At 39.1% G+C, this 15,302-nt stretch overlaps 1 protein-coding gene across 1 annotated transcript in view; it reads left to right on the plus strand.

Moving 5' to 3' along the window:
- Positions 1 to 15,302, plus strand: part of MYO18B (myosin XVIIIB) — a 602,318-nt gene that overhangs the window by 426,466 nt on the left and 160,550 nt on the right. Inside the window, exon 37 of the mRNA XM_056518071.1 lies at positions 14,429 to 14,542. Within this exon, the coding sequence (XP_056374046.1) occupies positions 14,429 to 14,542 (114 nt within the window). The remainder of the gene's footprint in view (positions 1 to 14,428; positions 14,543 to 15,302) is intronic.

Genomic DNA, 15,302 nt, shown 5'->3' on the forward strand with positions numbered 1-15,302 from the left:
TAGGGTACATTCCCACAGGCGGGTTCACAGTGAGTTTCCCGCTGCAAGTTTGAGCTGTGGCAAATTTTCCGCCACAGTTCAAACTCCCAGCGGGAAACTCGCTGCGAACCCAACCATGTGGCTGTACCCTACAAACACTACATTACACTACACAAAATAAAGAGTTAAACACTAAATATACACATACCCTTACACTGTCCTCTCCCCCCCCTCCCCCCCAATAAAAATGAAAAACGTCTGGTGCGGCACTGCTTCAAAAGCAGAGCCTCCAGCGGTTGCAACTATAAGCAATCCCGGATAGCCATTGACTGTCCAGGCATGCTGGGAGTTTTGCAACAGTTTGAGGCACCCTGTTTGGGGAATATTTTTTTATTGGTGGAAGCAAGTGTAATGCTTGCATCTGGGTCCGCCCCTATGCAAATCCCTAATTTAGGCCTCAAATGCGTGTGCCGCTCTCTCACTCCGAAGCCCTTTCTTACTTCAAGACAACAGTTTAGGGCCACATATCTCTGTACTCGGGAGAAATTGCGTTGCAAATTTTGCGGGGCTTTTTCTCCTTTTACCCCTTATGAAAAGAAAAAGTTGTGCGCTACATCAGCATGTTAGTGTAAAAAAAAGTGTAAAAGGAGAAATTGACCCCCACAATTTGTAACACAATTTCTCCTTAGTAGGGAAATACCCCATATGTGGACATAAAGTGCTCTGCGGGTGCACAGCAAGGCTCAGGAGTGAGAGCGCACCATGTACATTTGAGGCCTATATTGATGATTTGAACAGGGGTGGCTGATAGTTATAATGCTTCTGAAAAAAATCGCAGAACAATAGAACACCCACATTTTGAAAACTTCCCCCCTCAAGGAACGTAATAAGGGGTGCAGTAAGCCCTAATACCCCACAGGTGTAAGTTGGACATGAAAATAAAAAAAAATAAAAAAACCTTTGTTTCACAAAAAATGCTGGTGTTACCCCAAATTTTTCATTTTCACAAGCGGTAATAGGAAAGAAGGCCTCCAAAATTTGTAAACCCATTTCTTCAGAGTAAGGAAATACCCCATATGTGGATATAACATGCTGTGGCTTGAATTGAAGGCCATGTGCAATTACAAAGCACCCATGGTGCCAGAACATTGAACTCCCCCACACGTGACCCCATTTCGGGCACTACACCCCTCTCGGAATGTAGCAAGGGGTGCCATTAGCATTTACACCCCAGAGCTGTCTTACAGATATTTGGAACAGTCATCTGTTAAAATGAAAAATTTAATTTTTTTAGAACAAGGCACTTAACCAAAGACTTAGAAAAGTAAACTCAGCTTGCCTAGCTTACCCTGTTTAAGAATTGTTGTGAGATGCACATTCTCGCCCATATACATTTCATGCATAATATACCCTAAAATATGCTAAGCTTGTCAGTTGTATCTTTCCATTAGACTGGACTTGTCTTCATTCTTCACTTATCTGTTCATTGCCACAAGAGACAAAAATGGTGTGACAAATTCAGCTCTGCTAAATCTTTTTATACATTATTACTGCAATGACCCTACTGTCCTAGATCATGTATTGAGGGTTGTATACAATTCTTCTTACTCACTTTATCAGCTCTATCTTCTAAACATCTGCACATTAAGCTACCATAATAGATTTAAATGTCATCATAGCAGATGTATGTGCCTGCTGATAACTACGACTTATTACAGCTGAGCAGGAACATGACTAGTGGCTCTGCAACGGTTCCGTTTTTCAGTATCACACAGATAGCAGGGAAATAATGGTGTAGATAAAGTCGGTGTCTCCACCACATCAAATCTTGTACAACTTACATTACAATTACATTACGTATTATTACAGTCAAATGAAGGAAATAAAAGTCATTCACCCAATGGCATGGAGATTTGTTTTAAAGTATCAAAATGAGCTGTGGTATTAAAATGGGTTGTCTCATCTTTTCTTTTTTTTCAACCACCTCCGGCCTGATTTTAGCAGGAAAGTAGAAACAGCTGAAGCGGGGAAGTTAGGCAATTTAAATAGCTTCCATGGGCTACTCTGTGAATGTAACTCCAGGAGTTATGTAAACAGTACAACTTGTGGGGTTATGCCTTTACATAAATACTATTTAAATCAATAGGAATTAAAGGGGTATTCCAGGAAAAAAAATATTTTTATATATCAACTGGCTCCAGAAAGTTCAACAGATTTGTAAATTACTTCTATTAAAAAAGCTTAATCCTTTCAGTACTTATGAGCTTCTGAAGTTATGGTTGTTCTCTTCTGTCTAAGTGCTCTCTGATGACACGTGTCTCGGGAAACGCCCAGTTTAGAAGAGGTTTGCTATGCGGATTTGCTTCTAAACTGGGTGTTTCCCGAGACACGTGTCATCAGAGAGCACTTAGACAGAAAAGAACAACCTTAACTTCAGAAGCTCACAAGTACTGAAAGGATTAAGATTTTTTTAATAGAAGTAATATACAAATCTGTTTAACTTTCTGGAGCCAGTTGATATATATAAAAAAAGGTTTTTTCCAGGATAACCCCTTTAAGCAAATTGTGTAGCTTACCCGCTTTGGCTGCTTTCAGTTTTTTTGACCAACTCTGACTACCGTAAACAGGTAAGAGATGGCCTGAAAAGGCAGCGGACCAGAGAAGACAACCCCTTTAAGTGCCAGCAAATGACAATGCTATAATTTACTAATCATCAACCCAAATCAGTAGGTAAGTCATTAGTGTGCTATGACACCTTCTGTTTTTAGTAATCTATTACCAGTGGCTTCCTCCGTTAAAAAATGTTATGTTGACACAGTTTTTCAAAAATTTTCTGTAAGTGTAGAAATACTGCAGGAAGTCTATAACACTAGTGTACACAAGAAAACATTTGTCATTACAATTTCCTTAAATTAAAGCAAATCACTTTATTGTACATAAACATTGAACAGCAATAAGAAAACTGGATGTAAATTCATGCCAGAGAAAATCAGTGCATAGCAGGAGAATCCGATGTTCCATTTATATGTGTGTCCACCATGTCCTTACTATATCTATTCACTGTAAGAGATGGTATATATGTCCCGGCCACAACTATGGGGGGAAGTGTCAAATATTAATGATGTTTCCTATTAAGGGGTACTACCCATCCATAAGTATACCAGCATTAATAATCTGTTTATCTAACCATCAACAAAGGGACTAATGAAACAGACACTAAGAGGCTCTATGCAAAGTGCATATCCATATTCACCTGGCTCTTCTGCACGTTTAATGGTGCAAAGATCGCAGAACATGGACACTGGGAACATGGAAGCATTTCTATGACAAAATTTGGTAGGATGTGTCAGGCTGGATTCTTTTGTTCTTTTTATTTAGGAAGTCTATAAAAGTTTTGGCTACTAAAACACCCTGGGAATTATATCAATCAGGAAATTTACAGGGGTTTGACAAAGGAAATAGAACATCCATGTTTTTACATTATTAAGCAGAACTCTTCATTACATACCTGTCATTACCAGTAATTAGATAGTTCAGACCTGACAGGGGATTCCAAAGGGTAATTAAAGGGGTATTCCAGGCAAAACCTTTTTTTATATATATCAACTGGCTCCAGAAAGTTAAACAGATTTGTAAATTACTTCTATTAAAAAATCTTAATCCTTCCAATAGTTATTAGCTTCTGAAGTTTTCTGTCTAACTGCTAAATAATAAAGTTGAAAAATCAACTGTGAACCAGTCCTCAGGGTATATTAGATATAAATAGAAAAAGGAGAGATGGAAAAAGGAGTGATCCTGATGAAAATAAATATTTATTATATGTTAATTGATCACTGATACTCTCTGTCCCTGCTGGGCCCTAGCATAGGATGCAGAAGTCAGCGATAATGAAATAAAAAATTCTATTAAAAATTACATTAAAAAATGACATTAAAAAATGAGATAAAACTTGCAACTAAATAGGTGATGTATGGAATATTGGATTATTCAATATTGTACTAAAAATAGCAGAGTGCTGTATTATTCAATAACTGGAAAGTTCCAAATTCAAAATGTAACAGTCTTTCTAATTCCAATAGTTAGGTAGTAACACAGTTCAGCAGAGTTCCGATGTATCAATCTTAATAATAGTCATTGGTGGTACAATGTAGCAAGTTATTGCTTCAAGTTATTACTTCAGAACACTTAGTATACTGAGTGGATACGAGGTCTGATGCACAGCACCACTCACCGCTCCTGACGCCGTCTATGGTAGCTGGCTGGACGGGCTGGTGTGGAGTTGTCAACCTCCGGCGATGCCCGATGTCTGTGCGGATCTCCTTCTCCTTTGGTCCTCGGCTGGCACGGATGGCACCGGCCTTTCAGGTGTGCCGTGGATCGTGAGTTGGTCTGGGGAGACAGCAGTGGTGGACCAAATCACGATCCACGGCACACCTGAAAGGCCGGTGCCATCCGTGCCAGCCATCGGACATCGGGCATCGCCTGAGGTTGACAACTCCACACCAGCCCGCCAAGCCAGCTACCATAGACGGCGTCAGGAGCGGTGAGTGGTGCTGTGCATCAGACCTCGTATCCACTCAGTATACTAAGTGTTCTGAAGTAATAACTTGAAGTAATAACTTGCTACTTTGTACCACCAATGACTATTATTAAGATTGATACATCGGAACTCTGCTGAACTGTGTTACTATCTAACTATTGGAATTACAAAGACTGTTACATTTTGAATTTGGAACTTTCCAGTTATTGAATAATACAGCATTCTGCTATTTTTAGCGCAATATTGAATAATCCAATATTCCATACATCACCTATTTAGTTGCAAGTTTTATCTCATTTTTAAATGTCATTTTTTAATGTAATTTTTAATAGATTTTTTTATTTCATTATCGCTGACTTCTGCGTCCCATGCTAGAGCCCAGCAGGGACAGAGAGTATCAGTGATCAATTAACATATAATAAATATTTATTTTTATCAGGATCACTCCTTTTTCCATCTCTCTTTTTTCTATTTATATCTAATATACCCTGAGGACTGGTTCACAGTTGATTTTTCAACTTTATTATTTAATACTTGTTAGACCTTTGGGTGAAGGTAACACCAGTTCACCTCGGGTATATTTATTAATGCTAAGTGAGCTACACATTTTTTAACCTTTTTTAATTTACAAATCTGTTTAACTTTCCGGAGCCAGTTGATATATAAAAAAAGGTTTTGGCCTGGAATACCCCCTTAACCCCTTAAGGACCAAGGACGTACCGGTACGTCCTTGGTCCTGCTCTTCTGATATAACGCGGGGTTACACAGTAACCCCACGTCATATCATGGCGGGCCCGGCGTCATAGTGAAGCCGGGACCCGCCTCTAATAGCACGCAGCGCTGATCGCGGCGCCGCACGCTATTAACCCTTTAGCCGCTAAAAGTGAAAGTGAAAGTTCCCAGCTAGCTCAGTCGGGCTGTTCGGGATAGCCGCGGCTAATCGCGGCATCCCGAACAGCTGACAGGACAGCGGGAGGGCCCCTTCCTGCCTCCTCGCTGTTCGATCGCCGAATGACTGCTCAGTGCCTGAGATCCAGGCATGAGCAGTCATGCGGCAGAATCGTTGATCACTGGTTTCTTATGAGAAACCAGTGATCAACATAGAAGATCAGTGTGTGCAGTGTTATAGGTCCCTATGGGACCTATAACACTGCAAAAAAAAAATTAAAAAAAAGTGAATAAATATCATTTAACTCCTCCCCTATTAAAAGTTTGAATCACCCCCCTTTTCCAATAAAAAAAAACACAGTGTAAATAAAAATAAAAATAAACATATGTGGTATCACCGCGTGCGGAAATGTCCGAATTATAAAAATATATCATTAATTAAACCGCTTGGTCAATGGCGTGCGCGCAAAAAAATTCCAAAGTCCAAAATAGTGCATTTTTGGTCACTTTTTATATAATTTAAAAATGAATAAAAAGTGATCAATATGTCCTATCAATGCAAAAATGGTACCGTTAAAAACTTCAGATCACGGCGCAAAAAATGAGCCCTCATACCGCCCCATGCACGGAAAAATAAAAAAGTTATAGGGGTCAGAAGATGACAATTTTAAACGTATTAATTTTCCTGCATGTAGTTATGATTTTTTCCAGAAGTCCGACAAGATCAAACCTATATAAGTAGGGTATCATTTTAATCGTATGGACCTACAAAATACATATCAGGTGTCATTTTTACCGAAAAATGTACTACATAGAAACGGAAGCCCCCAAAAGTTACAAAACAGCGTTTTTTTTTTCAATTTTGTCGCACAATGATTTTTTTTCCCGCTTCACCATAGATTTTTGGGCAAAATGACTGACGTCATTACAAAGTAAAATTGGTGGCGCAAAAAATAAGCCATCATATGGATTTTTAGGTGTAAATTTGAAAGAGTTATGATTTTTTAAAGGCAAGGAGCAAAAAACGAAAATGCAAAAACGGAAAAACCTCCGGTCCTTAAGGGGTTAATGTTGATGTGCAACTTGTAGGGGCATCCGTCACCCAAATTGTTGAGTTGAAGGATGTGTTGAGGTCGAATGTTTCCTTGATCACATCTCAGTAGGCAAAGGCTGGTGAATATCTGTAGAGGGAAGAGACTGTGTTCGAAAGTCAAAGCTTGAAAGGTAGGACAGTAAGCACTTTTTTGAATTGTAGCCAGAACACATAAAACTACTGCCCCTCAAATCCTTTCAGAGTTAAATGCATGTTGCATTGAATGCACAAAAGGTCAAACCGCATGCATGTTCAATGGTGCAAAGATCGCATATGATATTGTCTGATGAAACAATTTTCAATGGTCTTTCCATTTCCAGTCATGTGTATGTCTGGAGATCAGCAGATGAAGCATTAACTGGCTGAAATCCAGTGTCAAGAATGGCAGGGGTTGTCTAGGGATTTGCAACCGTATTAGTTGAAGAGTGGAACGACATTGACATAAATGTTGTTTGTGATTTATTTTTGTCTATTCCTCGGTGAATATCCACTGGTTTACTCCTAATTAAAGTGATTGTCCACCCAATTGTAATATATGTTATTATACAGTGCTTGCAGAGACATCAATATTACCCAATCCTTTTAATTTGCTGTGTTCAAAAGTTATTCCTCTACCTGTAGCCGATGTTCTTGCCTTGTTATTAATGTTTTCCTTGGTTACATCCCACAGTGCTCCTGAGAAACCTGGGTCACACATGCTCAGTTAGTTCTTTTGTTTCCAGTCCTGTGCTGCTCCCCTTTTCCGCTCTGCCAGTTTGCCTGAAACAAGCACTGAGCACTGAAGAGCAACCTTTCTCCCTGCTGCCTCCCATCAGGCTGCAGGACAGTTGGACAGAAAGAGAGAGAAATTGAACCGGAGAGGGAAGTGACAGTGTCGGAGAACAGGAAGAAAGGTTACTTTTCTGTGCTCAGTTCTTGTTTCGGGTAAACTGACAGAGCAGAACAGAGGAGAAGCAGGGGGCAATGAGCAAAAAAAAAAAAAAAAACAACTGAGCATGCCTGACCCAGCCCTCTTAGGAGCACTGAGGGATGTAACCAGGGACAACAACATTCATAACAAGGCAGGCACATGGCCTACATATAGGGGAAATAAGTTTTGAACAAGGCAATAGAAAAGTAAAGTATTTGGCAATATTGTTATCTTAGCAAGTACAATATAATTACATATATTAAAATTGAAACAATGTGGTCTCAAATGGTTGGAGGTGCTCAACCCCACATGCAGTTGTGCATTTATGCTGGGGGAGCAGATCCTGCCCTTGTGGTCTGTTGCTAGGGGCGATCTCCAGCATAAAAATGCATACAATGGAGGATGCCTGCAGCGGACTACAAGTGCCACAATAGGATCCTACACCAGATAGACGGTGTGGATGTGTAACAATTAGAATAATACAGGAATTTAGGTGCACTACTGTGGTAGATGTAAACAATGATATTGGCTAATCCCTCAACACTGATGTTGAGGGTTAACATCAGTGTTAAGGGTTAGCCAATATCATTATTTACATCTACCACAGTAGTGCACCTAAATTCCTGTAATATATTAAAATTGGTGGGACATGAAAAAAAAAAGTTTGATCCATAGGTGGGATTTTTTTTTGCTATAATCCCCATGTCAATATAATAATAATTATTTATATAGCACACACAGATTCTGCAGTGCTGTACATTCAAATTGGTGTCTGTCCCCTTTGGGGCTCAATATCTTAATTCACCTATCAGTATATTTTGGAGTGTGGGAGGAAACCCACACAAACACAGGGTGACATACAAACTAGTTGCAGATATTGTCCCTGGTGGTATATATATATATATATATATATATACAGCAACAGAAGATTCTTTGTCTATATATATATATATATATATATATATATATATATATATATATATATATAGATATATATATATCTATATATATATATATATCTATATATATCTATATATATCTATATATATATATATATATATATATATATATATATAAATTTTTTCCCCATGGGTCTCTACATTGGACCGATGGGTTTCTAAATTCAGAAATTCTGAAAACTTTTATCATTCTGCATAAAGAGTTTTTACTTTCCCCATGTTATTTCAAGCAAACCGAGAAAAGTAAGTAGAAAGAGTGCATACCATTCATCATGAGACTTAGAAATGAAATACTGTGCTAACCTTCAGACTTTCTCATACATTTCTAGAGCTGAGAAACAGAAGGGAATTAGCATTTGCTCAAAGTGTCCATCTGTTCGTAAAAATAATTCATGAAGTCTGTGAACGTGTGGAAAATAGAGTTTCATTTTTGAGGTGGTTCTCGATGTGCGAGTCTCACAGAAATAATTCCATCATGTACTGCAGCCGATATACAAGATCGCCTTTGACAGACAACTAGCTAGGTGCGAGCATAGGGCATGGTTTTTGTTGAGCTAAGTCACAGGCTAAATTGCACAGCTCTATAATCATTCTTATTTGTACAAGATTGGACATAGAAGCCTATTTAGTGGTAGTAACTGCAGAAAGGTTGTGATTTTCAGCTATTCTTAGCTTTTTATTGTTGGTCAAACATGTTTACCTACAGGCCTGACAAGGAGTTAGCACACTACATATACCTTTATATACTGTATATGATCAGCTTGTAAAGCCCAGTGAATGGGAAAAATGTTGTTTACCAATGTCTGTAAAGATGTTAAAGGGGTTATCACTGTACTATTAGTAGCAGTAGTGCAAGGTTAACCTTGCATCTCTGCTTCTAATAAGTTAAAGGTGTATTCCGGCTTTAGACCTCTTATCCCCTATCCAAAGGATAGGGGATAAGATGTCTGATTGCGGGGGACCCACCACTGGGACCGCCCACAATCTTAGTTCAGCTCCTGGCATTCTGCTCTCTCCCATAGACATGAATAGCGGGGGTGACACAAGGGGGTGTGGTGTCTCGGCACAGAATGCCGGGAGCTGCACCTCCACTGGGACCCCTACGATCAGACATCTTTTTTTTTCATAATATCAGTTTTATTACAGTTTCACGAAGGTAACAAAACATTGCATACAGAAATGCATTCTAAATACATAACAAGTCCTTTTAATAATAGCACAGAAACAGTGTATTTACAGTGCAATTCGCTGTAAAGAAGGGTTACTGTCGGGAAGTCGCCAAGTTCAGCCAGAAGACAGGGTAAAATGGAAACATTGGAATCGATAACGGTAGTCTGTCTTATAAGACAGTGCCCTTTAAGGGGAGACTACTTTCAGTGGTAAGGAGACTAAGTAAGACAAACTGATAGAAGCATTAGATAACCCTTCAAGGTATCAGAGTGAGGGGAGTCCGTATGGGCTCTAAATGCAGAGCGAGGGGGGAGGGAAGAGAGAGGGAGAGAGAAGAGAGAGAGAAAAGGATATTGAAAGAAGAGATGGTGAGGGGAGAGATGAAGAGGAGTAATACAGGAACAAAAAAAAGGTACAAAGAGAATTGCTTACCTAGCGGTCGGGAACATCCACGGGCCTCTACAACCCCCCGGCATGGCAGAGCAAAACAGTCAAAAGATCGTGTCAGGGTGTAGAATGCGTGGGTTTTGGCATTTCGAGGTGTACAGGCACTGGGGAAGGGTAAGTGCTGGATCAGACATCTTATACCTTATCCTTTTGATAGGGGATAAGATGTCTAAGGCCGGAATACCCCTTTAATGATGCAAGCATGATCAGCATACATTGAAGAACCTTCAAGACCCACACAAGCACCACAGCCAGTTAGTTATTCAGCTGATCGGCAGGGATGATGAGAGTTGGACCCCAACTATGTTAATGTTGATGGCCTAACCTGAAAATATGCCATCAATTGTATAAGGCTGGATAACCCCTTAATAAAATTTGATTAAATGAAAGTTACAGGGGTACTCCACTGGAAAACATTTTTTTAAATCAACTGGTGCCAGAAAGTTAAACAGATTTGTAAATTACTTCTATTAAAAAATCTTAATCCTTCCAGTACTCATCAGCTGCTGTCATGATCCACAGGAAGTTCTTTTCCATTTGAATTTCCTTTCTGCCCGACCACAGTGCTGTCTGCTGACACATCTGTTCATTTTAGGAACTGTCCAGAGTAGGAGCAAATCCCCATAGCAAACCTCTCCTGCTCTGGACAGTTTCTGACATGGGCAGAGGTGTCAGCAGAGAGCACTGTGGTCAGACAGAAAGGAAATTTAAAAAGAAAAGAACTTCCTGTGGATCATAACAGCAGTTAATAAGTGCTGGAAGGTTTAAGATTGTTTAGTAGAAGTAATTTACAAATCTGTTTAACTTTCTGGCACCAGTTGATTTAAAAAAATTTTTTTCCAGTAGAGTACCTCTTTAAATCTATACAAGCTGATAACATGAATATAGTAACAGAACGCGTTCATGACATAAATACAACACCAGAACTAAACTCAGTACTGAGATACTGCACAAACACTGATCCCGGTACATATACAGCACAATACAATACAGCACTAGGACAAACATCAGAATAAATACGGAACTAGAATCAAGTTTAGTACAGAGATCAATTGCAAAGTCAGGTGAATCTAGTGTCCTCTACACAGCAATAGGTCTCCCTTAGTGCCTTCTTATAACACTGATGTCCCCTTAGAGCTCCCTCACACAATTGGTGCCGCCTTAGTGCCACCTCACAGTATAGGCCACCCTTCATGGTATAGACACCTCTTAAAATATTACAATTTTTAATTATTTAGCTGTGTTCCTGCAACAAATGGAGCAAGTAGTCTTCGGACCTCTGAGTAGGCAGCTTAGTGCAGGCTGGCACAATGACGTCACTCCCTAGTGCAAGTCTCTGTTTGTGTCTTGACCCTGTATTTTGATTGGCTACATTGGACCAGTGGCATACAAGGCACCAAAGAGGACGCAAGCACAGGCCAGCATGATAAAGTGATGTCACTGTGCCTGCCTGAGTTGAGACACCAACTGCACAGTGAATGGTAGAACAGGGAGCAGAGAATGAAATGGCATTCCAATAAGGATTCAATCCAAAGTGGTGTTTTATTCACCCATAAAGTATAGATACAACGTTTCGGTCCACAATCAATCAAAGCATACTTGAAAAAGGTCCAGATTGTGGACCGAAACATTGCATTTGTACTTTATTGGTGAATAAAACGCCACTTTGGATTGAATCCTTCTTGGAGTGCCACTTCATTCTCTACTTGCTTGAACTTTGGGACTGTGAGTGGCCCCCCTGGAGCTGAGCACCCACAGGGACCGAGAACCCTGCACAGTTCCTATCCATCATTATTTATATTTCTGGTAGAACAGGGATGTGTTCACTCACTGCTCTACCCTAGTATGTACATGTATCTACATTTTAAAGATGCACATACATTTGATGCTGATGCCCAGTGCCAACTGCTTTACTCTCTTTTGTGGTCCTGACTAGCTTAACCTGAGGAAATTTCTCCCAGTAGAGCCTACGGTCACTCTGCACCTGCAAACATATGTATACACTTGGGAGAATTCCATAGAAAGCCGATTGGCCTCTCAGTATGTTTTGGAGTATGAAAAACACCTATGCAAACATAAAATCCTAAAATCTCTTGTACCATTTACAGTACTGAGATAAATCGAAGATAAACTACAGTATACTACAACTATTATTATAATTATGGTTTTACTTTATCTTGTACTATTGTGAAAATATAAGAACCCTCCTTGATGTCAGGGCTAAAAGTTTTTGTAATATTGTTTAGTACAGGTTGATGAACAACAAAAGTAATATCTGAAATTAAACATATTTTCATTCATTATTTAATTGGCTTAATCAAGCTTTGGTGCATAAACCTTAAAGGGATATTCCAGTGCTGTAGAAAAAAATAACATAGTGCAGGGACCTTGTTAAAATAGAATATATATATATATATATATATATATATATATAATTACCAACCTACTACTGGTCCCCCACCGCTCATCTCTTAGACGAAGGTTCAGAGCACCTACACTACCAAAATTACCTAAGGAGCTCCTAGAGTCAACAATACCAAAAAACACTAATTCCCCTTAGGGCTTCTGCCCCAAAGGGACTAATTCTCTTGAGCTTGGGACCCCTTTATTAAAATTGAGCTTTTATTGTTTCTCCATTCCTGTGTTGAAAGTAATACAAAAACAGTGGGGGAGATTTGTCAATTTATTTGTCCCGCATCAATATAGACCAAACTACAGAGGGTTAGGCTGGTCTATTGTGCACCTAATTTATCAAAAGGCGCACGGCTCTTGATAACGTCTGCACACGGACTTTGTGATCTAAGCTTTAGACTGTATTTAAACCTGCTCCAGCATGGTCTGACATTTCAGCGTACCTTCAGCCGATGCGACTTGTCGCTGAAAAGTCGCTTTTGATAAATTCAGCACCAATTCATTTTTCAATGCATTTTTCTGTCTAAAATAGACTAGAATGTTCTAAAAATCCTCTAAAGCCAAAGTCGCAAAAAAGTTGCACATATTTAGACTGGGACTTTCTGTGCGACAAATTTAGACTGGAAAAACCAGTCTAAACCCTTTGATAAATCTAGACCAGTGTGTTTAAAAACACAGCATAGATCAAGTGGTCTATTCAGTATTAACTACTTCACATGTAAATTGGGCTATGCAGAAAAGATCCAGGGGTTATTCAGGAGAAAACTTTTTTTTTATAAAGCAACTGGCTCCAGAAAGTTAAACTGATTTGTAAATTACTTCTATTAAAAAATCTTAATTATTTCAGTACTTATGAGCTGCTGAAGTTGAGTTGTTCTTTTCTGTCTAAGTGCTCTCTTATGACTCCTGTCTCGGGAACTGTCCAGAATAGAAGCAAATCCCCATAGCAAACCTCTTCTACTCTGTGCAGTTCTGAGACAAGCAGAGATGTCAGCAGAGAGCACTGTTGTCAGTGAGAACAACTCAACTTCAGCAGCTGATAATTATTGGAAGGATTAAGATTTTTTAATAGAAGTAATTTACAAATCTGTTTAACTTTCTGGAGCCAGTTCATACAAAAAAAATTTTTTTTCCTGGAATACCCCTTTAATATACTCTCACTATATTATGACTCCCTTTGCCGTATACTTTCTCTTTATCTCTCTATATTGTGATCTCCTTGGATCTTCTGTTCAGACCCTAATGCCATTAGTGTCCTGACCCTTGATAAAGCCGGTTACGGAAGACAAAACATTGGGGGGGATACTGTAGTGGTAGTTTTTAAATAGCAGCATTATCAGAGTGGCAACGAGGGTCTGAACAGAAGACCCAAGGAGATCACAATACAGAGAGATACTACAAGTATACTCCAAAAGGAGTCATAATATTGTGAGAGTACATTCCGTGGATCTTTTCTGTATACCTCAAATTACATGTGAAGTAATTAATACTGAATAGACCACTCGTTCTATGCTGTATTTTTAAACACTCTGTTTTTGTATTTTTATTTACACAGGGATTAACAGTTTTTAAGGAGAAACAATAAAAGTAAAATTTTAATAAAGGGGTTTTAAGCTCAAGGGAATTAGTCCCTTTGAGGCAAAAGCCCTAAGGGGAATTGGTGTTTTTTGGGAAGGGTCAGAGCACGACCATCCTGCTCAGCCAACAACTGGCCGCAGCGGAGTCCCATCTTTGCTGCAGGTAAGTTATTTGGCCGCAGCGGATTCCCATCTTTGCTGCAGGTAAGTTATGTGTCAATTTTAGTACGAACCACAAAAATAGGTACCTTGTGCAGAAAAACCTCTACAGAACATCTATTGCAACAGCAAAGACATTCAATGTAAACAAGGCCTACAAAAAATAGCATGCTCATTCATGTTTATATGCAAAAAATGCAATGTCTAAGCTCACCTGGAATTTTTTGTTTAAGAAAATAGCTTCTATTAGTAACATCCATAGCAGCAGGATTAAATTATCCTTCTTTGTTTCAGCTGGAAGAGAGTGAGGCAAGGTATGCAGAGTCCCTCAAGTCTCAGAGATCGCTGAGCTCAGAGCTGGAAAGTCTGCACATGGAGCTAGACAATATTACAAGGAATAAAAATATGGTAATGTCCATTTTTATCAGCTACTTGCTTCTATAAGCTGTTTGAAATGATTGTGGCGTCATCAATAAATGACTGTGATGACCTTTGTATCATATTACCACTTTATTTCTTTATATACTGTTATTTATTGTTTTAATTATTGTTCCGGGAATGCTGCAGATAGCATTAATATGTCGGGATGCGTGCCAAAACTTCTCTACTGGCATGTCTTTCCTAGCAACAAATCTTTTTCCATAAATTAGAAAATGACTGTACTGCTTGAAAGAGATGAACCAAAAATGATTGTAATATTTACGCTAAGGCATAACATGTACAAATCCAGGACCCTTATCCGTAGAAGATTCTCCCTTCATTACTAAATTCAACAAGTCTGTTTAATATCGATCACTATAAGGCTATGATTGCATGGGGCCTGCACAACAAGCTGGCGCTAGGACCGCTTGGAAATGCGCCATTTCCATAGATGGCAATACAATTCTGAGCAGATTCTGCAGAAAGAATAGACATGTCAACTCTTTCTGCAGAATTTTGTTGAAAACAGAGTCTGCTGCAATGGAATTTCTGAACGGAATATTTCTGCCAGATTCTGCTGAAAAATTCCTCTGATGAATGCACATGAGGGGGATTTGCTGTGGAATTTTTATGCAATAAATACAGAGAGCTGCAGGAAAATCCACGACACCAAAATGTGTTGATTTTACTGTGGAGTTTTTTAATGGATACCCCTGCATATAGCATAATGACTAATTCTGTTTAACCC

Source organism: Hyla sarda, chromosome 1 (assembly GCF_029499605.1).
Source record: "Hyla sarda isolate aHylSar1 chromosome 1, aHylSar1.hap1, whole genome shotgun sequence".
NCBI classification, from domain to species: domain Eukaryota; kingdom Metazoa; phylum Chordata; class Amphibia; order Anura; family Hylidae; genus Hyla; species Hyla sarda.